The 26255-nt window shown below is 42.7% G+C and overlaps 1 protein-coding gene across 1 annotated transcript in view; it reads right to left on the bottom strand.

Annotated features, from left to right (window-relative positions):
- LOC126414051 (agrin-like) overlaps nucleotides 1-25581 on the bottom strand; it is an 88185-nt gene extending 62604 nt beyond the window's left edge. The window contains exon 1 of the mRNA XM_050083314.1: nucleotides 25399-25581. Coding sequence (XP_049939271.1) covers nucleotides 25399-25450 — 52 coding nt within the window. The 5' untranslated portion in view covers nucleotides 25451-25581. The remainder of the gene's footprint in view (nucleotides 1-25398) is intronic.
- Nucleotides 25582-26255: the final 674 nt, after the last annotated feature.

Here is a 26255-nt window from a genome sequence, read left to right as displayed (position 1 = left end):
AATTCCAGAAACGACCAGGGGTCGAACCAGAGACGACTGGTTCCCTAGTGTGGCGCTTTCCGCGTCTTTAAAACCTTATACTTGTTGTTTGTCTTTTCCCTGCTTTGTAGTACAAAATAAACGAGGCAGTTTCAAAAGAGTTGCGTCTGGTTTTCCCTCGAGGGAAGACGATGTGCTTGTCAGGAAATGCTATTGACAAGATTTAGAGAACCGACGTCTGAAGCTGACTTCACAACGATTCTACTGCCGCCAACGTACAATTCGCGTAAAAACCACGAATATAAGAGAAATTAGAGCTCTTAAGGAGACATATAGACAGGCGTTTTTCCATCACGTGTTGAACAAGAAAGGAAACAATAGTAGTGGTATAAGGTACCCTCTGACATGCACCATTGGATTGCTGATTATATAAAGTGGCCACAAAAGAAAGCGAGGCAGATGGAAAAAAATAGCTGGTCTATTTATTATTCCAAAAATAATCGCCATAACTGTTATACATTTATCCCACTGTGAGTAAAGACGGTCAACATCTTAATGGAAAAATGTTTGCGATTGCCTACGGAACCGTGATTGTACCCAGGCGTGCGTCTCTTCGTCCGAAGCAAATCGATGGTTACAAATGTCTTGCTTCAGGGTACCAGGCTTAGTACTTTTCTCTGTGGGGGTACATCCATGTGCTTCCATTGTTGGCTCTGATGCTCGCTCTCCGGCTTAAAATGATAACACCATGTTTCGTCTCCTGCGACAATACGGGACAGGAACCGATATTCTTCATCGCGATACCTGTCCGGTTGCCGCAGTGATGTCAACATCCTGTTGAACTTATGTTCCTACGCGCAGATTATCCGGAACTTCTGTCATGATGGCGTGATAAGAACCGTGACTTACGCCCAGTATGAGCCGAATGTCTTCCATCGTCCGCAGTCGGTCAGTTCAGACTGCAGCATCCCCGCAGCAATGACAGAAGGAATAAAGCCCATTGAGCCTGTCCTAGCCGACTGCTGTCTTTCAATGACACCCGACCTTCTCGAAATCGTTTATTCCGCGCAAACACACGTGCACCTGCCATTTTGTGTTTGCCTTACACAGCAGACATTCACTTATTAATTTCACTTCCTAACACTTCTTCCACAGTCAAAAACCGCACTGCACCTCCGTGTCTCTTTTCCCCGGCCTCCATACTGAAGTCGGGTGCACACACGACTCGCTGACCTCACGTTGAGTACGTCTAACAGACAATTAGCACAGCGGTGAAAGTTCACGCTGTTCCTTCCTCTGTAGCAGAGGTGTACAAATTCTCCTCCCAGCCTGCTTGCCCCTGTCACAGCCGCAACCATTCAAGCAGCTCTACCTGCTGCAACGGAGACAAAAGAGCGGACGTGTGCTGAAGCCCAGTGGTTAATAGAGGACAACTTGAGTTTCAGCAAGCCTGGCAAGTTCAACGGGATCCTTGCAGTCTGCTGCGCCTGACAACAAGTTGCGCTGTCAATCCAACGTGACTATAGAAGAGCCGAATTATATGTTTGCGAAGGTAATTTCACTGCAGGTGAGCTATTTTCACGACGGGACCAGCAAAATGAACAAACTGAACTTGAGGAGATTGAGGAGAAATAAAGAATTGGAGAATACATACCAGTCACGAAACAGTGTCAAGGAAAGTTTTCGTGTGTTTATGTCGCAGTTTCAAGTAAATCGGTAGGTGTCTCGCAATGCAAATTGTATAAAAATTGACTAAACACTCATTCGGGAACTTCGAGTATGTTACGACATGTTTGTAAATTTGACCAGCGGTTTCTTCACTCTATAATTTTATTTATAGAGGACAAAGACTTAATGGCTGACAATTGTATGGAAATGTGTGCTAAGGACTTGCTGCCATTTACCAGTGTATAAGCTTTCTAAATTTAGGTCAAATATTGATTGAATAGGAGAAATATATGTTGCTGGCATGTAGTTCGAAGAAAGCTTAGGATAAAAAAAAAGCATCTTCTTTCAGACATGTACTTTTTAGGTTGACATAATATGAAAAACCAACTCCGTGTTTGCAAAAATATGTTTGGAAAATTTAAAATGAAGTACTTTTGCCAGTTAGTATGTATTCAGCGAAACCAAAATACGTATCCTAGAAAAAGTAATTAAAATTGTTGTCATTGGGTTTATATTTGGCTGGCATTATAATAAACCTCTTCAGGTACTCATGTGCAAAGGATCTCGACCTCCATTAATGGTTCTGCTTACAACAGAAAACACGCATTAGAGGTGACATGATAATGGTTCGAACTGAGACTAGCCAGTACTACTCCAAACACGATGAAGCTGCAGACAAAACCAATCAAATCGATGTAAATAAATAAGCCCGAAATACGCCGAAAAGAAAAAGAAATGACAAATAAAATCCACAATTTTCTGGGCTACAGTGACCCGGAATGAAAATACGTAGTATACTGGACTTCGACATCCGATTCTCGGGTAAGACACGAGCTCGTAAGACTACAGTAAAAGCGTACAGAATAAACTGCTCCGTAACTTAGCACCGCGGGAAGAATGGCAGGCAGGCAAGCAAGATTCCTTTAGCCTGTTTGGGTTGGGCGTAGCTCGGGTTGGATGGGAGTAAAGCAACCCGCCCGTTCGGCTGGTAACGTGCGACAGCTTGCCTGCCTGGCCAAAAAGCAACCGTGGGCAGGTTAAACGCGTAACGTGTACACCTCTGCTCTATACAGACACCTACTTTCTTTACCGATATCCGCGCCGTTGTCCATATACACACATCAAAAAACGTTTTGGATCACTCATCCCGGTTCCTAGAACTCCTGAACATAGACTTTGACCGTGGATATTGTATCACCGACACAGTCCCTTTGACTGTTCAGAGATGTCTCTAAACCAGCCCAAAGATTTAAACAACCATACACGAGCAGCGCCTATTAGATGGAGGGGGTCCGACAGCCGATCAGTTCCAGTCCTTCCACCAGGAAGGAGGTACACGGCTCGTGTTGTGTGTAGTTCAACCATGACTAGACGGTCAATATTGCGGTTCGATCCTCGTCCGCATGTCTACTTTGTGCCAGGGAGGGCTCTCAACAAGGGAAGTGACTAGGAGTCTCGGAGTGAACCAAAGCGATGTTGTTCGGACATGGAGGAGAAGGGATACTACTGCAATGGATGACCGCTACCTACGGATTACGGCTCGGCGGAACCCTGACAGCAACGCCACCATGTTGAATACTGCTTTTCGTGCAGCCACAGGACCCCGTCTTACGACTCAAACTGTGCACAAAAGGCCGCATGTTGCGCAACTTCACTCCCAACGTCCATGGCGAGGTCCATCTTTGGAACCACGACATTATGCAGCGCGGTACAGATGGGTCCAACAACATGCCGAATGGACAGCTCAGGATTTCTCTTCACCAATGAGTGTCGCATATGCCTTCAAGCAGACAATCGTCGGAGACGTATTTGGAGGCAAAATGGTTCAAATCGCTCTAAGCACGATGAGACTTAATATCTGAGGTCATCAGTCCCCTAGACTTAGAACTACTTAAACCTAACTAACCTAAGGACATCACGCACATCCATGCCCCGAGGCACGATTCGAACCTGTGACCGTAGTAGCAGCGCGGTTTCGGACTGAAGGGCCTAAAACCGCTCGGCCACCGCGGACGGCATTTGGAGGCAAACCGGTCAGGCTGAATGCCTTAGACACATTGTCCAGCGCCGGCAGTAATGTGGAGGTACCCTGCCGTTTTGGGGTGCCATTATGTGGGGCCGACGTACGCCGCTGGTGGTCATGGAAGGCGCCGTATCGGCTGTACGATACGTGAATGCCATCCTCAAGCCTATAGTGCAATCATATCGACAGCAAATTGGCGAGGCATTCGTCTTCATGGACGACAATTCGCGCCATCATTGTGCACTTCTTGTGAATGACTTCCTTCAGGATAACGATTTCGCTCGACTAGAGTGGCCAGCATGTTCTCCAGGCATGAACACTATCGAACATACCTGGGATAGATTGAAAAGGGCTGTTTGTGGACGACGTGACCCACCAACCACTCTGAGGGAGCTACGCCGAATCTCCGTTGAGCAGTGGGACAAGCTGGTCCAACAGTGCCTTGATGAACTTGTGGATAGCATGCCAGGACGAATAAGGTATGCATCAATGCAAAAGGACGTGCTGCTGGGTATTAGAGGTACTGGTGTGTACAATCTGGACCACCACCTCTGAAGGTCTGTGGTGCTACGACATGCAATGCGTAGTTTTCATGAGCAATAAAAAGGGCGAAAATGATGTTTATGTTGATTTCTGTTCCAATTTCCTGTACAGATTCCGGAACTCTCGGAACCGAGGCGATGCAAGAATTTTTTTCATGTGTATATAATAGGTCTCGTTTTCATTTGACTTCCCTTTATATATAGATTTATCACTTTTCGCAGTTTTCTTACCTTCGTTATGGAATACTTTCGTCTCTTGTAATAAAAGATGTCATATGAAAATCAGGCTTTGAAATTAGTGCCAGTACTGTCAGAGAGAGTCCTTAGCACCAAGTATGGCTGTGAAGAATAAAGGGCGCTTGCTCGGTTTTACTTGACGTTGTCACCGTCCTGTCACGTGTTAGCTTACAGAACCCGCCTTGTGATTGGTGGACGTGTAGGGGCGGGTCCGGCGGAAGCCGTCGCAGCAATCCCGTGACAGATTGCGTCAGTCAGCTCACGCCACGCGAGTATTTATACCGGCGCGCCTGCCTGCAGCGCGCCAATCTTGTCGCGTGATGATCTTACATCAGACAGGTCTCGCTCTACATGTCTCCTCAGTGTCACGCGCGGCTATTCTTGCCCGCTGCCGATGCAGGGAAATACAACCGAAATACGACTGCAGGCCAACAGACCGAAGCGGCAGCCCCGTAGTCTTTCTATTGCTTTTTCCTGTCTTTTTTTCTTCCTGTGTTATGGCGTCCATGTCTGCCGAACTGTATGTCGCGCAATAATATAATTTTGTACCTGCATTTAGTGGCACACGTGGAGAGTATCTGCAAATTGTGCTGCGAGTAGAGTTAGTAGCACAGAAGTCGTAAATTAAAACATCATACCTAATGCTGAAGTTTTACTGCATGGACAGAAAATACAGTTAACGATAAACTTTCTTCCTCTCCTTATTTTGCTAGCGCGTCAACGAGAAAAAGTTCCGAAAAAGTTTAAAATTACGTGCAAGGTTTATTTCCATTCTCAAACACTGGAAAAATGTGGACTGTATAATTTGGGTGGCATGAGTTAAGCTAGCTCAAGACACATATCCATTTTCTAGCTTTGATACTTCACTTATTGTGTTAAACCTTTAACGTAATCTTAATGAGTAGATTCTGGCAGCTTTTTAAATTTGGTCACTATTTCTATGAAATGAAATTATTATACGATATCATGAAATAATACTTATTTTTGTTGCCCCTGGAAACTGTCAGACAGACGACCTGTTATTGGGCTCCGTTATTTTAACCGTTTAGTAACGCAGAATGTATATCCACACACCAAACATTTGATAAGGAGTTGCACACTGTAATTTCCCATTTGTCCGTCACTGCATTGTTTCTGTCTACTGCTCCTTACAGTCAAAATTAAGTACTACTGAATGGCTCTGTCAATTTTGCTGATAGGGATAGTCTATGGATTTTTCCCTCACTTTCCTTTCTACTGCATGTGATACTTGAATTACAAGAGGGCCATTTCGTGACTAATAAAAATAATTGCTGTGTTCAAACAGATATTTACTTCACAGCATCTTTTTATAGGCCTCCAAACGGCTTCATGGTTCTCAGTGACCGAGTTCTAACCTTTAGGAAGTTTTATTATTTCACCCCAGAACCCATTTCTGTTCGTATGTCGAACGGCTTGGGTAACGGGTGCAGAAATCTCTTCCGTAGAAGAACAAAGATCCTTGCTTCAAATTTCGGTATATGCGGACTGATAATGCAGGAAAAATGAGATACACACATTCCGAGTGTATTCGAGTATCATTTGGGGCACGTTCCCGACGTGTGGACGTGCTTTCGTACGGAGAATGAGTGCCATAACCTGGAACGTGGCTAATTCGGCGTAGTTTTTCCATGAAGCCATCAAAATAAAATGCGGCGACACATGACGTAGAATGTGGAACTCCGTCACAATGAGTCTTTGATGGTCATAAGTAAAGATCAACACTTATTTGACATTGCACTTAGTTCATCGATTTATTAAGCATAACTTATCCACTCGTTGAACTGTTTCTTAAATTCGGCTCGACGTAACACGTTCGATCAATAGCGACATTTGCATTTCGATGAAAGAATGCTTCACTTCCAACCTCGAATCCTTCTTTCAGTAACGGTGCGTTACACAGATGTTTCTGTTTCTTTCCAACATACAATTAGAGAGAATAGCACCAGGCAGAAATGTTTCTGTTATCTTAATCATACGTCAAAATTCGCAACCTTGACGTAGGAATTCGCATAAAACACAGAAAGTTCATTTGTTGGTTGGTTGGATAGGACCAAACAGTGAGGTATCTGTCCCATCGGATTAGGGGAGGATGGGGAAGGAAGTCGACCGTGCCCTTTGAAAGAAACCATCCCAGAATTTGCCTGAAGCGATTTAGGGAAATCACAGAAAAACCTAAATCAGGATGGCCGCACGAGGATTTGAACCGTTGTCTTCCCGAATGGGAGTCCAGTGTGCTAACCACTGCGCCACCTCGCCCGGTCACAGAGTAGGACAGCCTCGCAAGCTCTGTATTAAGCACGTATTTCTTAAAATCTAACAATGCTAAGGATGCTACGCTTCCTTCTTTCTCCAGCATTCAGCTAAATGTTAATGTAATGTCACTATCGTTCGTAGTCCAATCATCGGTGTTTCCGTGCTGTGAATTATTTACGAAATAATACCTGTCAAATATAAACAAATAAAAAATAAACAGGCTTATTTAGCAGGATCATATTTAGAGTTTGATGTTACGTCTCCTTATACACCAGGACGGTGTGCTTCCTCAAATACACTACTTTCTGTTGCCACTAGCGTCTTAAAAAGAAGGTTTTTTGAAATAAAATCTATATTTTAGAATTGACTTCTACTATTCTTTGAGAACATATTTATTTGGAGAAATCATCACTTTAATAAAAGCAGCAGCGTGGAAATACGTGAATGAGGAAACGAAGCTTGACGTGTACTGCACTGCAGTTCACGTAACTAATTTGGAAATAGTCCGCTGGTGTATGTCTCACCTAAGACTGCAATCATTTTGTCTCACATAAACATAATGCACTTACAAGGATAGGTCCAAAGCGGTGGGGTCGCATTTTTGAAACCATCTATGTTGTGATGTAGGTTAAGGTCCCAAGTATCACACCCAGCAACCAATTCACTCGTTTACGAGTAATCAAGGGAAAAAAAAAACATTTTGGTATTTCGCGTAACACTCTACAGCTTTAAGAAAGGAGTGTTATGCAGACGAGTTACGTAGCGTAATGGTTAAGACACAATCCTAAAATGTAAAAGTTTGAGTGTTCGTATCTCATCAGGTGCTTTGAAACTTCATATTCTTAAATATATATCGAAATGACTTCGCTGATTATTTTTATTCAATTAATTGGTTAAATGTAATTTCCTTAATTTCTATTCCTTTGTCACATCTTTTTAATCACTGTATTACCATTTTCTATTGCACTCATTTTTTTCTTCCTGTCATTCCACTAGGAATATTTGTTCATGTATTGTGGAATGATTGACACTGACATACACCGAACAGCAGTTTGCTCCAGAATTGCATATCTATTGAAATGGATGAACTTAAATCAGAAAGTTTGCTATCAATAACTGTGAACGAAATAAACTGCAAGAAAAACGTGTATGGACGTCAGAACATTTCGACCATCCCAGAAAGAACACTCACATGGTTCATGTTTTATAAACTAGACCTTCAACTAGGGAGGGGGCTATATATATGCCTAAAACAACACTTGAAGAACGATAAACAAGAAATTTTCAACAATTAATGGAAAACAGAAAAGTTCTTACAATTTTTAAGACCTTATTTAAATGCTGTATTTTAAGTCAGTTTAAAAGTTTTGTGATGCCTGTTGGTGAAAAAAGTCCATACAACACTTTCTAAGCTATGCAGCACCACGCAAAATCCTGAATGTTTTTTCGTCGATCACAGGTAAACGAAAGCCCACCAGGGTGAATGGCTGAGTGTGTGATACCTGGAACCTTAAACTACATAATTGTATAGATAGTTTCAAAAATTCTTCCCACTGCTGAGGACCTCTTCTTGTTAGAAACATTTAAAGTAAAACCAAGATGAAGTGATAGCTACAGATATTCACTTAAACTTAAAATTATGAACCAGACTGAGATCTGACTCTGAAAATATGCCTTTTGCATCCATTCATTTTACACCTTTTAATTCGATCCGTTAGCCTTCCTTTTTCTAGCAGGCCGTTAGCAGATATCAAGCGAGTGGAAATATATCCTCAAACAGTCTAGATATGATAGAACATATAACCATGGACGAGCCACGAGAGATTAAGAAGACAGATCGTGCGTGGATAAAATGTTCATTCCAAGCCAACGTCTACTAATTGTGAGAGACTTTAACAGATATACGTTCTGTTTGCCAACTAAACAAGGTAGTCCACCATAGAAAAAAGCTATAGGAAAAACGAACATGAAAAATTTAGTCTTTCATTAGAGTAAAATGTTAGAGGAAATACACTGATCAGCCAGACCATTATGACAACCGATCTACTACCGATATAAACCCGTCCAGCTGGGGGGGGGGGGGGGGGGGGAATGACTGCTAGTTAGATACACAGCACGGTGCACGTAGTATCAGTGAGTGCGCTGCCCATGTGTAAAATGGGGAAGGCGCGCGGTCTATCTGTGTTTGATCCACAGCAGATTGTGACGGCCCGGAGGCCCGGCACGAGTATTTCGTAAACTGCACGACTCGTCAACTGTTCGAGGAGTGATGTGATGAATGTCTTCAACGCGTGGGGAAACCAAGCGAAACCACGTCCGGACGTCATAGGGTTGGACGACTACCCATCATCAAAGGTGTCGGACGCCGTAGGCTGGGCAGACAGGTGAAACAGGGCAGGCGGCGAACTGTGGCGGAACTAACATCAGACTTTAATGCTGGGCACAGTAAAAGTGTGTCCGAACAAAGACTGCATCAAACACCCATAAAAAGAGGCCTTCGCAGCCGACGACCCATGCATGTGCCAATGTTAACACTAAGACATCAGCAACTACGGCTGAAATTGGCACGAGACCATCGGCAGGGGATGTTGGCGCAGGGGCAGAGCCTTGCATGGTCTGATGAATCCCGATACCTTCTTCATCATGCCGATGGTAGGGCGCGAATCCGTCGTCTTCCAGGGGAACAGCTACTTGACAACTCTACTGCGAATTTTTTTGTGTGTAGTTTCAAATATATTCCGGTGAATTAACCTTCGCACTAAATTTTTTTTCTAAATTTTAAACCTAAAACTTACTCAGATATTTTTCTTTCTTTCTCATGTCTGTAAATTATCAAGGTATAATATCAGATAAAGAAGCAGTCTCAGAATCATGACTAGATTTGAGAGAAGGTTGTAGAAATTTAACTCAAAATCTCCTTTCTCTGGCTCTTTCTTTCATTACAACTTAGACTGACCAACTGTTGAAAGTTCTCATTGACAGCGTCGACCCTTTCACTTTTCACTGGGCCATTACAATGCTTTTCGCCTTTTTTACTGATACGTATATTTTCATGTTGCATGCAAGTGCTACTCTAAGATGATGTCGACGTTGGATGATAATTCGTCGCCGGCTGCATCAAAAGAATCGGAATTTTTTTTGTTGTCATGAGGAATCCGGACCACCGAAGTAATTTTTTTTAGGAGTGAACTGGTCTACAAGCAATCTATAGTACTTGCTACTTATAATTATGTGCTTATTTTCGCATTATGTTCCCAGTATTCTTGTGTGGTCTGTTTCTATTCTAAAAAACATATTTCGTCTTTTCGTTCGAAAGTCTCACACCGTATATGAGAATAACGGAAACAACCAATCCTGTTTTCAAGAACACAGCGACTTTGGGAGGTTCTAAATCTGATCGTTGTCAATAAGTGAGATGTCTGAATAGATTCGACTCGGAAGAAACGGAGTTCAGATAGTCGTGCATAAAGCTAATGTGGGTTTACTGTGTTTTCTCAAAGTCAGTGCGGCCACGCCCAGTCCACTTTTGTTGGTCAAATGAGCCAGTGTTCATTCTCTGAATACCAGTGTTAAACTGAACAGAAATATTATCTACACGCCTTCGTTTTTCCTGATCCACACAGAATTAAGATAGTATGCGATATGATCGATATTACTCATCCTGTCGGATGGCCAGGTATAAGTGAATACCCAAGTATGATGGTTGGTTGGAGCAAGCGCATCGAAGAAAGGATAGGAAGATGAAAGTTTAACACCCCATCGACGACGAGGTCGTTAGAAGCGGAGCATAAGCTCGGTTTCAGGAAGGACGGGGAAGGAAATTTGTACTATTTTGAAATAGCTATGGTGTCACCGCCAGACACCACACTTGCTAGGTGGTAGCATTTAAATCGGCCGCGGTCCATTAGTATATGTCGGACCCGCGTGTCGCCACTGTCAGTGATAGCAGACCGAGCGCCACCACACGGCAGGTCTAGAGAGACGTACTAGCACTCGCCCAGTTGTAAAGCCGACGTTCATAGCAATGGTTCACTGACAAATACGCTCTCATTTGCCGAGACGATAGTTAGCATAGCCTTCAGCTAAGTCATTGGCTACGACCTAGCAAGGCGCCAGAGCTTTGATAATTAATATTGTGAAGCGTGTATCATCAAGAGCGATGTTCTACAAATGTGGATTAAAGTTAAGTATTACAGCAACTGCGTCCATTTTCTAAGTTCTCATTTCCTTTTAACTGTTCCAGACCTCACGCCAATCTGCGTGAGCTTAACGCGTGCCTTTCGGCTTCCTCTCGGTGTGACTTGGCTGTCTTGCTAAGTCACAACAATAACCATACGGCATTTACCTTAAACGATGCACGTTCAAATGATTCAAATGGCTCTGAGCACTATGGGACTTAACTTCTGAGGTCATCCGTCCCCTAGAACATAGAACTACTTAAACCTAACTATCTTAAAGACATCACACACGTCCATGCCCGAGGCAGGATTCGAACCTGCGACTGTAGCGGTAGCGCGGTTCCAGACTGTAGCGCCTAGAACAGTTCGGCCACAAACGTTGCAGGAAAAATGTAAACCTGGTTGCTCATATGGCGATTTGACCCGCTGTACTCCCGAATAAGAGACCAGTGTCTTACCACAGCATACCTTGCTTCGTATGGAAGACTACGAGGGTGTTGTGAGTACGGTGAACAGTGGTTTCTTATGCGACGATGAGATACTGATATGACTGATGCCATCTCCATACAGCAGTGGTCTAGACGTGCCATCTTTGACTAATAATCAACATTTCAGTGGGCTCGGAATCGATCCCAGCCAGTGCTTTAATTTTGAATAATAATATTTGTAGTAGCGACCGAAGGCCCGGCATGAGGACCCCCCTCTCAATCCGCCAGAGGTCCTTTCAATGAGGGCGGAGTAGCGGACAGAGTTTATGGACACCTTCTTGCCACTGGTGTAGGAAACTACATCTAAAAGGCGAACGAATCAGTAAGAACCAATGGCGTTGGGATACAGGAGACAATGGCAACTACAGAATTAAAGACAGTTAATATGTATCCATACAACACGTGGTCTGTAAATCAGAAAGTGTCGTGATGATCTCTCTAGCGGCAAAAGATTCTAGATTAGTCCCATTCGGATCTCCGGGACGAATCTGACTAGGGACAGGTGACATTCATAAAACGAGTCAATGACCAAAGAAGGGCTCACATTCTACGAGTTCTACGAGTCAGAGCGTTGAAGGTCACAAGTTTTGACGTTGAACCTTAAACGGGAGATGCAAGGGCAAGTCTACATATGATGGAAGTCAGCAAAGAGAAATGCTCGGACTAATACAGGGTAACATCAACAGCAGCAGCAGAAAATGCTATAACGGGAGTAAGATTCGTTATGTGTAGGAAGGTAGGTCACAGAGTAGCTTAAATTTTGTAAATTTGTGGTATGATCTTATGGGACCAAACTGCTTAGGTCATCAATCCAGAAGCTTACACACTACTTAATCTAACTTAAACAGACATACGCTACGGACAACACAGACACACCCATGCCCGAGGGAGGACTCGAACCTCCGACGGGGAGAGAGCCGCGCGGACCGTGACAATACGCCACAGACCACGCGGGAGTAGCTTACTTTCCACAATTAAGTGATAGGGTTATTCTCATCAGAATCGATACCAACCAAACCGACAGCAACAGGTCATGTATACACCCCGGGTCACTAGCAGAATATGAACAGATAGGTGAAGTATATGAAGACACTGAACGGGTGTTTCAGTATGTAAAGTGCGATGATAACAGAGTAATCATCAGAGATTCTAACCTTGTGGTAAGGGAAAGAATTGAAGACGGTGTTACGGGAGAATATGTGCACGGTAGTAAGAATGAGACGGGAGAAATATTTGTAGAGTTCCGCGGTGAAAAACAGCTGGTAATAACGGATACACTATTCATGAGAGGAGAAGATCTCCTTGGAAAATACCTCGAGACTCGGGACGATACAGGACTATACCAGCTGTATTCCATCATGTTGAGACAGAGATCCCTGAACCAGATACCGGGTTCTAAGGCCTATCCAGGAGTAGATATAGATTCAGATCACAATATGGTCATGACGAAGAGTGGTCTGCAAGAGAATCGTTCGGCAGAATCAGTGTGGAAACAGGAGGGATACCGAAGTACTAAGGAATGATGTGCGTCTGAAGTTCTCTGAGGCTGTAGTTACTGCGATAGTAAATACCATACTAGGCAGTTCAGTTGATGAAGAGAAATGGTCATTCCTAAAAAGGGCAATCACATACGTCGGATAGAAAAGTACGTACAAGGAAGACAACTCTGAAGAAGTGTTGAGTAACAGAAGAACACTTCAACTGGTCGGCGAGTGAAGGGGTACAAAATTGCTCAGGAATACAGCAGTATAGGTCACTTAGGAATAAAATAAATAGGATACGCAAGTAAACTAGGGAGAAACGACTATAAGAAAAGTGTCAAGAATTAGAATGGGGAATCGTCGTTGGAAAGACAGATTCACCGTATAGTAAATCCAAAACAACCTTCTGTGAAATTAAAATGAAATAAGTCAACATTACGGATGCAGGAAGGATGCCATTATTAAAGGTAGAGGAGAGGGGGAATAGCAGGAAAGTGTACACTGAAAGTCTGTACGAGGGGAGGGAACTGTCTAATAACGTGATAGACGAAGAATTGGGAATCGATGAAGATGACAGGTGACTCAGTATTGCGATCAAATGAGACGGAAGTCATAGACAGCATTCTTTCGGAATTTCTGAAATTATTGGAGGAAGAGGTAGCTAAAAGACAATTCAAATTGATGTATAGATTATATGAGACTGGAGATACCACCACACTTTCGCAACGATACCATCCGCACAATCGGAATATGGCAAGGAGTTATAAGGACCGAATTATCATACAATCAGCTTAAGAGCTCATGCATCACAGTTACCGACAAGAATAATATACAGAAGGATGGAAAAGAAAATTAAGGTTCTGTTATCTGACGATCAGTTTCTCTTTAGGATAGGTAAAGGTTCAAGAGAGGCAGTCCTGACATTGAGCTTGATAATGGAAGCAAGACTGAAGAAAAATAAAGACCTAATAATAAGATCTGTCGGCCTATAAAAAGCGTTAAATAGTGTAAAATGGCGCAAGACGTTCGAAATTATGAGAAAAATGGGAGTAATGTATTGGGAAAAACAGCTATTTACAATATGTTCAAGAGGCGAGAGAGAACAGACGAGGGAAGACGAAAATGAAGTTCCTCTGGTTAAAAAGGGTGTAAGTCGGGGATGCAGCCTTTCGCCCCTATTGTACAATCTATACACCGAAGAAGCAATGAGGGAAATAAAAGAAAATTTCAAATGGGTCAAATGGCTCTGAGCACTATGCGACTTAACTTCTGAGGTCATTAGTCGCCTAGAACTTAGAACTAATTAAACCTAACTAACCTAAGGACATCACACACATGTCCGAGGCAGGATTCGAACCTGCGACCGTAGCGGTCGCTCGGCTCCAGACTGTAGCGCCTAGAACCCACGGCCACTCCGGCCGGCGAGAAAATTTCAAAAGTTGGATTAAAATTTAGGGTGAAAAGATATTGATGATAAGATTCGCTGATGACATTGACGTCCTCAGTGAAAATGAAGAAGGCCGCGCGGGATTTGCCGAACGGTCTTAGGCGCTGCAGTCATGGACTGTGCGGCTGGTCCCGGCGGAGGTTCGAGTCCTCCCTCGGTCATGGGTGTGTGTGTTTGTCCTTGGGATAATTTAGGTTAAGTAGTGTGTAAGATTAGGGACTGATGACCTTAGCAGTTAAGTCCCATACGATTTCACACACATTTGAACAAAATGAAGAAGAATTACAGGTCTTTTTATTTTTCTTCAGTCTTGCTTCCAGAATCAAGCTCATTGTCAGGACTACCTCTCTTCAGCCTTTCCCTTTCCTAAAGCGAAACTGATCGTCAGGCAACAGAGCATCGATTTTCTTTTCCATCCTTCTACATATTATTCTTGTCGGCAACTTTGATGCATGAGCTCTTAAGGTGATTGTACAATAATTCGGTCCTTATCCCTCCTTGTCATCTTCCGATTGTGTGGATGGTACCCTTGCGAAAGTGTGATGATATCTCCAGTCTCATATAACCCACACACCAACTGGAATTAAGAGTCTAATGAGTACAGAATATGAATTCATTGTAAATCAAAGAAAGACGAAAATAACAAGAAGTAGCAGAAATGAAAACAGCGAGGAACTTAACATTCAAATTGGTGACTACGAAGAAGACGAAGGAATTCTGCTGTCTTGGAACAAAAATACGGGTAACACATGGTGGAAGATGCAAAGAGGACATAAAAAGCAGAATGAAACAGGTAAAGAGGGCTTCCCTGGCCGCAAGAAGTCTTTGAGTATCAAACGTTGGCCTTAATTTGATGAAGAAATTTCTGAGAACGCATGTCTGGAGTACAACACTGTATGTAAATGAATAATGAACTGTGAGAAGAACTAAAAATGAGAGAAATGAAGCGTCTGAGATTTGATGCTATATATGAATGTTGACTGGTGAGGTAAGAGAAAAGGAAGTTCTTCACATAATCGGCGACGAAAGGAGTATGTAGAAAACACTGGCATGATGAAGGAAAAGAACGACAGCATATGTGCTAAGATATCATGCAATAATTCTCATGGTACTAGAAGGAGCTGCACACTTTAGAAGTTTTATGGGAAGATAGGCCTTGGAGAAGACTGATGACCCAAAGCAAGAGACCTTAGACAAGGGACTCGCGTGGCATTTGTCACAAAGAAAAGAAGAACTAATGAGTTATACAACATAACCGTATTATTGTCCAAATCAACGCATCTTGCAACCCTTAATCTTTCATGAATCAGACAATATCTCCAAAATCCAGAACTGGTTTCCCAATCACAGATTTCAACTACACCAATATGATCAATTTTTGTTGATTTCCTGACTCATAATGAAGAACTCCGCGAAGTAGCTCTTTAAATGTGTATCTATTGTGTGAATTAATGTGATGATTTCTTTCACAATATAGTGTTGTATTCCTATTATTCGAGACGATTACGTTTGTTAAGGAAATGGAAACTGGTCAGATCTGCGGTAGGTGTTGCACAACCCAACCGTGTTTAATAGTTTCAAGAGGGTGGTAGAGCCTAAAGTTCCTATCCGATAGACATTTCACTGTCAACAGGATCACATATGCTCATTCCTGGAATTCTGATTTGTAGTTTCGAGTGCATCCCACAGGAAATGCTTGCAGTCTGTCGAGAAGGGGGGTTATTTCAGCATTTATTCTTCCCTAGGAGCCCTAACACTAGTGACTGAAATTCTTCCACAGATGTTTTCATCGTTTGTCACCGTTTCCTGACAATATTTCGGGAATATGTCATGTCACAGCGAACATGAAATATGATAAAGAGCAATAGTAAATATTGCCTCATTTAGAACCATAAATAGTCGCAGCATTCAAAAAGAACTCCAAAATGGATTAAATAAGGTCAACCAAATCTGATTATTATGATAGCGTTTATCTATGAATTTGTGTTATGAATGTAGATATATGACGTTCGGAGAGATTTTTTTTGTCTTTCTTCGCCATAGCACAATATCCCTTAGAATATGAAGGCTCTGACCATTTACGAAGTCAGTGCCGTAACGATTTTTGATTACAGGCTATGATTGCTTGTGGTATAAGGAGTTGGTGTTCTGCTTTATATTGACAGGTAGCTGTATTGTATGATCATGCTGATAGCAGTGCGTGTAACAGAAAATACAAAAAATCGCTCAGACATAGAAAATAAACATTAAAATCCACTCAGAAAAAAAAGAGTCTATGGTCTGTTATGCGTCGATCCCTTTAATTCGCAGAGACCGTTCATTTGTATCGTACATTCAGCTAATGTTTCCGGGAATTGGTAACAGTCGCAACCAATATACCACGACAAAATACATGACCGCAGGTAAGCTAACAACGCGCCCATAATGTAGGTAAAACGAGTACGTCTAATTATATACTCAATCAAGAAATTGCTCTTCTAAAAGATTAAGGCGAAGATTTGTAACTTATTGAAAATGGATTAATAGCATTTCAGGCCTACATCTACATTTACATCTACATGGATACTCTGCAAATAACATTTAAGTGCCTGGCAGAGGGTTCATCGAACCACCTTCCCAATTTTCTATTATTCCAATCTCGTATAGCGCGCGGAAAGAATGAAAATATTTTGGCATTTGTTGAAATTATTTAGGGCAGGCATTATTTCGTTAATAATATCATTTAAAGCTAAACAGCTCGAAGCCTGAACAGAGATTGTCAATGGTCTATCAGTCGCTAATCAATTATAATTACCCACTACCAGCCACACATAACAACCGCTGTAAATAGCCCGGAAAAACCACACTGCGAAGAGGATGACGTTTAGAATTTGGACGACAGCAATTATGCTTCTGGATAGTGCTCACGAATTTGGACGACAGCAATTATGCTTCTGGATAGTGCTCACGAATTTGGACGGCAGCAATTATGCTTCTGGATAGTGCTCACGAATTTGGACGGCAGAAATTATGCTTCTGGATAGTGCTCACGTATTTGGACGGCAGCAATTAGGCTTCTGGATAGTTCTCACGTATTTGGACGGCAGCAATTATGCTTCTGGATAGTGCTCACGAATTTGGACGGCAGCAATTAGGCTTGTGGATAGTGCTCACGAATTTGGACGGCAGCAATTATGCTTCTGGATAGTGCTCACGAATTTGGACGGCAGCAATTAGGCTTCTGGATAGTTCTCACGAATTTGGACGGCAGCAATTATGCTTCTGGATAGCGCTCACGAATTTGGACGGCAGCAATTAGGCTTCTGGATAGTTCTCACGAATGTTGACGGCAGCAATTAGGCTACTGGATAGTTCTCACGAATTTGGACGGCAGCAATTAGACTTCTGGATAGTTCTCACGAATTTGGACGGCAGCAATTAGGCTTCTAGATAGTGCTCACGAATTTGGACGGCAGCAATTAGGCTTCTGGATAGTGCTCACGAATTTGGACGGGAGCAATTAGGCTTCTGGATAGTTCTCACGAATTTTGACGGCAGCAATTATGCTTCTGGTTAGTGCTCACGAATTTGGACGGCATCAATTAGGCTTCTGGATAGTTCTCACGAATTTGGACGGCAGCAATTAGGCTTGTGGATAGTGCTCACGAATTTGGACGGCAGCAATTATGCTTCTGGATAGTTCTCACGGGGATCCTCGCGGAGGCGGTGACGCCGAAGCAAGCGTACTGTTAGCTTAGATCGAGGGCCGGAATTGAAAAATATACCCACATTATCACCAGTTGCCATGCAGCCCCTGGTAATTGTAACTAGAGTAGTCGGGACGGCGTAATTTATATTCCCGTGGTTGACGAGTAGCTGCGGTAGCATGGCTGCCCTTTTCTGCTGACAGTATCCGCACGTTAGCCCAATACGATATTGCAGTGCCTGTGTTATTCTGACTACGATGCAAAGTTCTTTGGACATGCATGTATGTCCAAAGGAACAGGCACTGCGGTGACTACAACCGTTAATAAATACATTAAACGTATAAGGTCAACCATCAGCTGTAGAGTGGAAAGACGACAATGAAAATTCGTACTGGAGAGGAACTCGAACCCGGATTTCTCGCTAATCGCGAGCGCTCGCCTTACCATTTTTTTTTAAGCACGAATGCTGATGATGAGATGATGAGGCCAACACAAACACCCAGTTCCCGGGCAGAAAAAAATCCCCCCATCTGGCCAGGAATCGAAGCGGGTACCCCTGATCAAAGGCACCAACTCTAACCACTTCTTTTTCTTCTTTTTTTTCTTTTTAGACATAAATTTCAATAAAGGTAACAGTGAAAAAGTAATAAATAAGTAGGAGCGACAGAGATTTGAACACAGGCCGCCCGCTTGGTAGTGCAATACCGTAACCACTTTTTTCTCCCCCAAAGCGCTTATTTAAGTCATTCGATTGAAATAAAACAAAAGACGTCATTTTCACAAAAACAAAAGGGTTAATTCAGAAAAACGTATGTGAAGGGATATGGCGTTAATTTTAACATGCCCACATGTTTTTCCCACCGTTACTTCTACATCGTGGAACATCTAAATCCAAACAAGAATGTCCACAAAAAAGGGAGGGATATCAACTCATCCAACTCCTTGTCAGTGAAAAACAAGATACAGCATATTAGAAAAAAGCTCACTATGACGGGGCATCCTGAGCCACGTCCAACCATTTGGTTATCCGTGCAGGACTCACGGCAAGGCCCAAACTTCCAGATGTCGTCAACAATGCGTCTACTACTTGAACTCGTACATACATTATGTATATTCTCGTACAGGTCAGACGTTGTGCTTGAGAGTCACTTGCCCGGTATCGGCAGAGAAATACGATATTACAGTGTCTGTGTTATTCTGATTACAGTGCAAAGGAACCAAATGTAGCAAGCATGCATGTATGTCCAAAGTAACTTTGTATCGTAATCCCAATAACTTAGGCACTGCAGTAACGTATTTCTCTGCCGATACGGGGCAAACAACTCTCAAGCATAATTTCTGACCTGTACGGGAATATACATAACGGATGTACGAGTACAGGTAGAAGACGCAGGGTTGACGACATATGGAAGTTTTGGTGTGTCTGTGAGTCGTGCACGGATAGCCAAATGGTAAGGCGATCGCTCTCTATAAGCGGGCAATCCGCATTCGAGTCCTGGTGTGGCACAAATTTTCACTGTCGTCATTTCAGTCTACAGCTGATGGTTGTCATTATTCGCAATTGCAAATACATTTAATTTATTGCCGCAGTACTGCTTGTGGCTACTCCACAGTCAACTTACGTAAAACTCTCAGATACAAACTGATTTTCCTGCGTGTTGCCCGATACCTTAAATGACTGTCCCAAGTTAGGAATACGGCAGAATGTCTAAACTGGAATCTTCGGGGAGGGACTCAACTACAGCACCTTCTCAAGACAATTCTGGTGTTGTTATCACGGTGCCATTTTGCTCCTTCAAAGAAACAGAATTACAGTATTGTAGACCATCGAGTAGAACAAGTGGACCGTATGTTTGTTTGAAATCGTGATTCCTAAATCTGAAACAGATTTAGAATTTCTGTGCAACCGTTTGATCGATGCTACAAATGCACCGAATACTTTTCGGTACAGATTCTAGGAAGGCTCTTTTTAAAGATTTGTGCTGTAAAGTAGCCTCACAAACGACTGTATATGAGAATGCAGGAAGAAGATAGGGTCCATTCAGCACAAGAGAAAGGAGGAAAGCAAAATGTTAAGAAGATGAATAAAGCCAAAACAAGTGTCATGGATAGAAAATCATGATTCGTATACTGCATTTGAAAATACTAGTAAGACATAAAACAAGAACATCCTCGTCAGTGACCACGAAAATCGATAAAGGAAAGTTGCCACGCGATGCGCGATATGGAGGAGTGTTCCAGTTTCTTCCGTATACTGTGAGTCACATTTATTTCTACCGATTTTTAACCCTTTACATTGGAAAGTTTTCGGCACGTGAAACCTGGTGTCCAGCAGAGTATTAACGTGGTTCTCCAGTGTCAGTTCATCTACATTAAAATAAGCACCCTGCTCGTATTTGCTAGGGTTCCGATAAAGAAACGGTGTGGTTCAAGATTACCTATTACGAAGCCATCGTACGAATGTTCACGAATCAGTACTGAGAATGTTACGCACCAATTGTCAGACATTTGATATATTTACCACAAAGTGTTTCGGGACTGTTGTTGCTGTTGTTGTGGTATTCAGTCCTGAGACTGGTTTGATGCAGCTCTCCATGCTACTCTATCCTCTGCAAGCTTCTTCGTCTCTCAGTACTTACTGCAGCCTACATCCTTTTGAATCTGCTTAGTGTATTCATCTCTTGGTCTCCCTCTACGATTTTTACCCTCCACGCTGCCCTCCAATGCTAAATTTGTGGTCCCCTGATGCCTCAGAACATGTCCTCCCAACCTGTCCTTTCTTCTTGTCTAGTTGTGCCACAAACTCCTCTTCTCCCCAATTCTATTCAATACCTCCTCATTAGTTATGTGATCTACCCATCTAATCTTCAGCATTCTTCTGTAGCACCACATTTTGAAAGCTTCTATTCTCTTCTTGTCCAAACTATTTATCGTCCATGTTTCACTTCCATACATAGCCACACGGGATTTTGTTATCCCATTACTAAATGTTACAAAACTAGTAAACAAATCAACAAATCCTAAAGGGATACCTTGTGACGACTACGTAAATATTTATATCATCCTGCAGTATAACATATCTTTAAGCTCCTGTACCATTAGGCACCGTCAACAGTAAAAACCCAGCAACAGACAAGCATTGTCAAATATAAAATTTTTCCGTGAACATCTCAAGATGACGCATGATACTCTCACAAGACTCACCTGTAAACTAAAGGTAGCTGCCTTTACCTAACGATGACAGTAGGCTGCTGTCCTATAACGCAGATATCACAGCTCCCAACGACGCTACTGTCTATTGCAAAATCTTTGAACGTTATATGTCAAGACCCAGTGTGTTCTAAAAAGCAATACTACACCTATTTTACAATGTGTGCATCCATATAGAACAACCAACAGAAAATATTACATTTCGCTCCCTTAATTACAATAAGTTGGTGGCTCCCTCACAAGGAGGGTATCACTAAAGTGAGTCCATAAATGATCCTTGGGCACTTCTGCATTCTCATTTAACAAGCACTAGAAATCCCAGCTTCTTCTATAATTAACAGGAACCGCTGTTCATCCTCAAAGTACGGTATCCTCACGCTGTACGTGATGTTACCCAACGAATGCTGCTCACTCTTGAGGTGCTACGCCACCGCCGGTGAGCCGTCATCTTTATTGTATTGCTCTTTAGACCTTATTTTAAAATTTTTAGCCGTTTTCCCCACGCACTTATTTTCACAATCCTGACACTTCATTTTATAAACACCCACTTTTCCCATCCAAGGGGCACGTCTGGGCCCACTTTAACTATGTCCTCCTTGAGAAACAGCCACCAACTTAATATAATTAGAGGTGTTAGGTGTAATATTTTATAATTTGTAATTTATTAATTAAGGTTGCCTTCAGAGTTGCAAATAATATTTTTATTAGTGACTAGTTTCGAACTTTTCGTTCATTCTCAAACCATTACATATGTCATAAGATACAATATTATTAACAAAACATAGAATACAAACTTTTGTGTGCACAGATTACAGCAGTTCAATAAATCTTTTGTGACATACCTGTATTTGTAACGTTTCACTGTGGATATTACATGTGTTTTTACAACAGACCAATAAAAAAATTTACTTGACTGTACTACGGTTGACTTGACAAGTTCAAAATTCGTTAGGCGTTTTTTAAATTTATCAAGGCAACCGTAGTACAGACCAATAACATCTTTTTTAATTGATCTGATGTAAAAACACATGTATTAGTACAGAAAAACATTACAAATGCAGGTATGACCAAAATATTTGTTTCGCTGCTGTAATCTCTGAACATGAAATGTTTGTATTTTATGTTTTGTTAGTAACATTGAAGACAGGTAATGGTTTGAGAATGAACGATAAGTTCGAAACTAGTCACTAATAAAAATGTTATTTGCAACTCTGATGGAAACTTTAATGAATAAATTACAAATGTTTTACCAACGCAATGTTAGAGTTACGTAAAATTTTCTGTTGGCTACTCTTTATGCATGCACACATTGTAACAAAGGCGTAGTTTTGGTTTGTAGTATTTTCTAGGACTTGACTCTAACATTCAAAGATCAAATAAATTACGGGAGTGCAGGCGGGTGACGTCATCGTCAAATATCGATGGTTGTCGGTGAAATCACCCGGGTGCATTCCCATAACTTATTTCAGCATATTATACGTTTGGAGCAGCTGAAGTCTCACAGCTTTCAGAGATTTTACAACAGACAGAAGCATCGTTTGGGGCTATGATACATACATTATTGAATAGTGCTGTCAGTGACAGCTGCAGGCAGCTGCCTTTAGTTTAGAACTGAGTCTTGTGAGAGAGTTCGATACAGTTCCCCACAGTCGTTTAATGAACAAAGTAAGAGCACATGGACTATCAGACCAATTGTGTGATTGGATTGAAGAGTTCCTAGATAACAGAACGCAGCATGTCATTCTCAATGGAGAAAAGTCTTCCGAAGTAAGAGTGATTTCAGTTGTGCGCAGGGGACTGTCATAGGACCGTTGCTATTAACAATATACATAAATGACCTTGTGGATGACATCGGAAGTTCACTGAGGCTTTTTGCGGATGATGCTGTGGTATATCGAGAGGTTGTAACAATGGAAAATTGTACTGAAATGCAGGAGGATCTGCAACGAATTGACGCATGGTGCAGGGAATGGCAATTGAATCTCAATGTAGACAAGTGTAATGTGCTGCGAATACATAGAAAGAAAGATCCTTTATCATTTAGCTACAATATAGCAGGTCAGCAATTGGAAGCAGTTAGTTCCATAAATTATATGGGAGTAGGCATTAGGAGTGATTTAAACTGGAATGACCACATAAAGTTGATCGTCAGTAAAGCAGATGCCAGACTGTGATTCATTGGAAGAATCCTAAGGAAATGTAATCCGAAAACAAAGGAAGTTTACAGTACACTTGTTCGCCCACTGCTTGAATATTGCTCACCAGTGTGGGATCTGTACCAGATAGGGTTGATAGAAGAGATAGAGAAGATCCAACGGAGAGCAGCGCGCTTCGTTACAGGATCATTTAGTAATCGCGAAAGCGTTACGGAGATGATAGATAAACTCCAGTGGAAGACTCTGCAGGAGAGACGCTCAGTAGCTCGGTACGGGCTTTTGTTAAAGTTTCGAGAACATACCTTCACCGAAGAGTCAAGCAGTATATTGCTCCCTCCTACGTATATCTCGCGAAGAGACCATGAGGATAGAATCAGCGAGATTAGAGCCCACACAGTGGCATACCGACTATCTTTCTTTCCACGAACAATACGGGACTGGAATAGAAGGGAGAACCGATGGAGGTACTCAAAGTACCCTCCGCCACACACCGTCAGGTGGCTTGCGGAGTATTGATGTAGATGTATATGTAGTGTGATGCGTCAACATGAAATGTTTAAGGAACAGTTCTATTTGACACTGCATGTTTGCAGATGACTTCTTACTGTTGACCGTACATAACAGCACACATGCTTCAAGGTATCCTATAGTACGATAAAAATATTTACATAGTCGTCAGTAGCTGCCCTATTACGATGTATTAATTTGTTTCTTCATTTTACAGCACCTGATGGGATAACGTTGTCCCGAAATGTATCGTAAATATATTACACATTTAACAACTGATCCGTAATATTGTCAGTACTGGTGTGTTTCAAACTGGGCGGTATTCCTCCGAGCAATGGTTCAGAAATACCATACTAAACGCAGTTGGGAGGGAAAATCGTTCATTACATAGCAGTGCTTTGAAGAAGAAGGAAAAGTGAAACTCGGCGGGATAAAATAAACCTACATAAGGCCTACATAAGAGGAAAAAGCCTACATCTACGTCTACATGGTTACTCTGCAATTCACACTTAAGTCCCTGGCAGAGCGTCATCGAACCATTTTCATACTACTTCTCTACCATTCTACTCTCGAATGGCATGTGGAAAAAAGGAACACCTAAATCTTTCCGTTCGAGCTCTGATTCCTCTTATTTTAATATGATGATCATTTCTCCCTACGTAGGTGAGTGTCAACAAAATATTTTCGCATTCGGAAGAGAAAGTTGGTGAATGAAATTTCGTAGCCGGCCAGAGTGGCCGAGTGGCTCTAGGCGCTACAGTCTGGAGCCGCACGACCGCTACGGTCGCAGGTTCAAATCCTGCCTCGGGCATGGATGTGTGTGATGTCCTTAGGTTAGTTAGGTTTAAGTAGTTCTAAGTTCTAGGGGGCTTATGACCTCAGAAGTTGAGTCCCATAGTGCTCAGAGCCATTTGAGCCATTTTTGAAATTTCGTAAATAGATCTCGCCGCAAAAAAAAAAAAAAAAAAAAAAAAAAAAAAAAAAAAAAAAAAAAAAAAAAAAAAAAGACCGCATTTGTTTCAGTGACTGCCACCCCAACTCGCGTATCATATCAGTGACACTCTGACACCTATTGCGCGATAACATGAAACGAGCTGCCCTTCTTTGCACTTTTTCGGTGTCCTCCGTCAATCCTACCTGGTAAGGATCCCGCTCCACGCAGCAATATTCCAGCAGAGAACAGACAAGTGTAATGGAGGCTGTCTCTTTAGTGGGTTTGTCGCATCTTCTAAGTGTTCTGCCAACAAAGCGCAGTCTTTGTTCCGCTTTCCCCAAAATATTATCTGTGAGGTCTTTCCAATTTAAGTTGCTCGTAACTGTCATTCCTAGGTATTTAGTTGAATTGACAGCCCTTAGATCTGTGCGATTTATCGTATACCCAAAGCCGACATAAGCATTGGTACGAGAGTCACGAAATCGGGATTAGATAAATTTTGTATTAAGACATCACCGTCAGTGTATTTGATGCAAGTCGCGAGTGTACACGAAATGGTGTGATAGTGCAAGCAGTGCGTGTACTTACAGAGGAAGGCGGCTAGCAGCAGCGCGAGGAAAGCGGCGACGTGCAGCTTCATGTCGGGCGAGTGTCAGAGCAGAGCGGAAGAGGCGAGGCTGGTCTCCGGGAGGTCTGCGGCGGCTATCCGGAGCTTCTGCGTGCTGCGGCGACGGCGGGCGGCGGCGGATTGCTGCGGAGGCTGCCCGCGGCCGCCAGACGTACTCCCTTCGCGACGCCACCCCACCACCGCCGGCGCCACCACGTGCTGTTTACCAATAAGCGGCCCGCAGCGCCGCGCCGAACGCCGCTCGTACGGCCCCGCCGCCAGATGAATGGAGCGTGCCCTCTTGCGTAAGGCCTGCGCGCTTTTCGGCGCAGTTCTCGAGATGCATACGTGATCGTCTTATCGACACCTCTTTTACAGCTCTCGCCATCTGGCTGTTTCTCTCTCTGCCGCCATCCTTCACAGTCAAGGCTTTCAGGCTGTTACTTCACGTAAAGATAGTACTTCTTTGTATACAATATGCTAAACGGACGACCGTTCCATGTAGTCGGAGGACTCAATAGCAGCTTCTCAAGAAAATTAATAATAATAATTAAAAAAAACACTCTACCACAGGACTCAGTCGTTGCCCCACTTCCGTTCAGATTGTACATAGCCGCGCGGGATTAGCCGAGCGGTAGCCGGCACGGTAGCACAGCGTGTTCGGTCAGAGTGTTAGCTGGCCTCTGTAATAAAAAAAGAAACTGAATGAATGGATCAATAACGAACTTCAACGGGCGTCAGGTGACGTCCGCCACGAACAATTGAAACGAACAATAACGAACAAAATGAGACTAAAAATAAAGCGGTCTAAGGCGCTGCAGTCATGGACCGTGCGGCT

The sequence above is a fragment of the Schistocerca serialis genome, chromosome 1 (genome assembly GCF_023864345.2).
Source record: "Schistocerca serialis cubense isolate TAMUIC-IGC-003099 chromosome 1, iqSchSeri2.2, whole genome shotgun sequence".
In the NCBI taxonomy this organism is placed as follows: domain Eukaryota; kingdom Metazoa; phylum Arthropoda; class Insecta; order Orthoptera; family Acrididae; genus Schistocerca; species Schistocerca serialis.
This window is presented reverse-complemented; position numbering and strand designations above follow the sequence as displayed.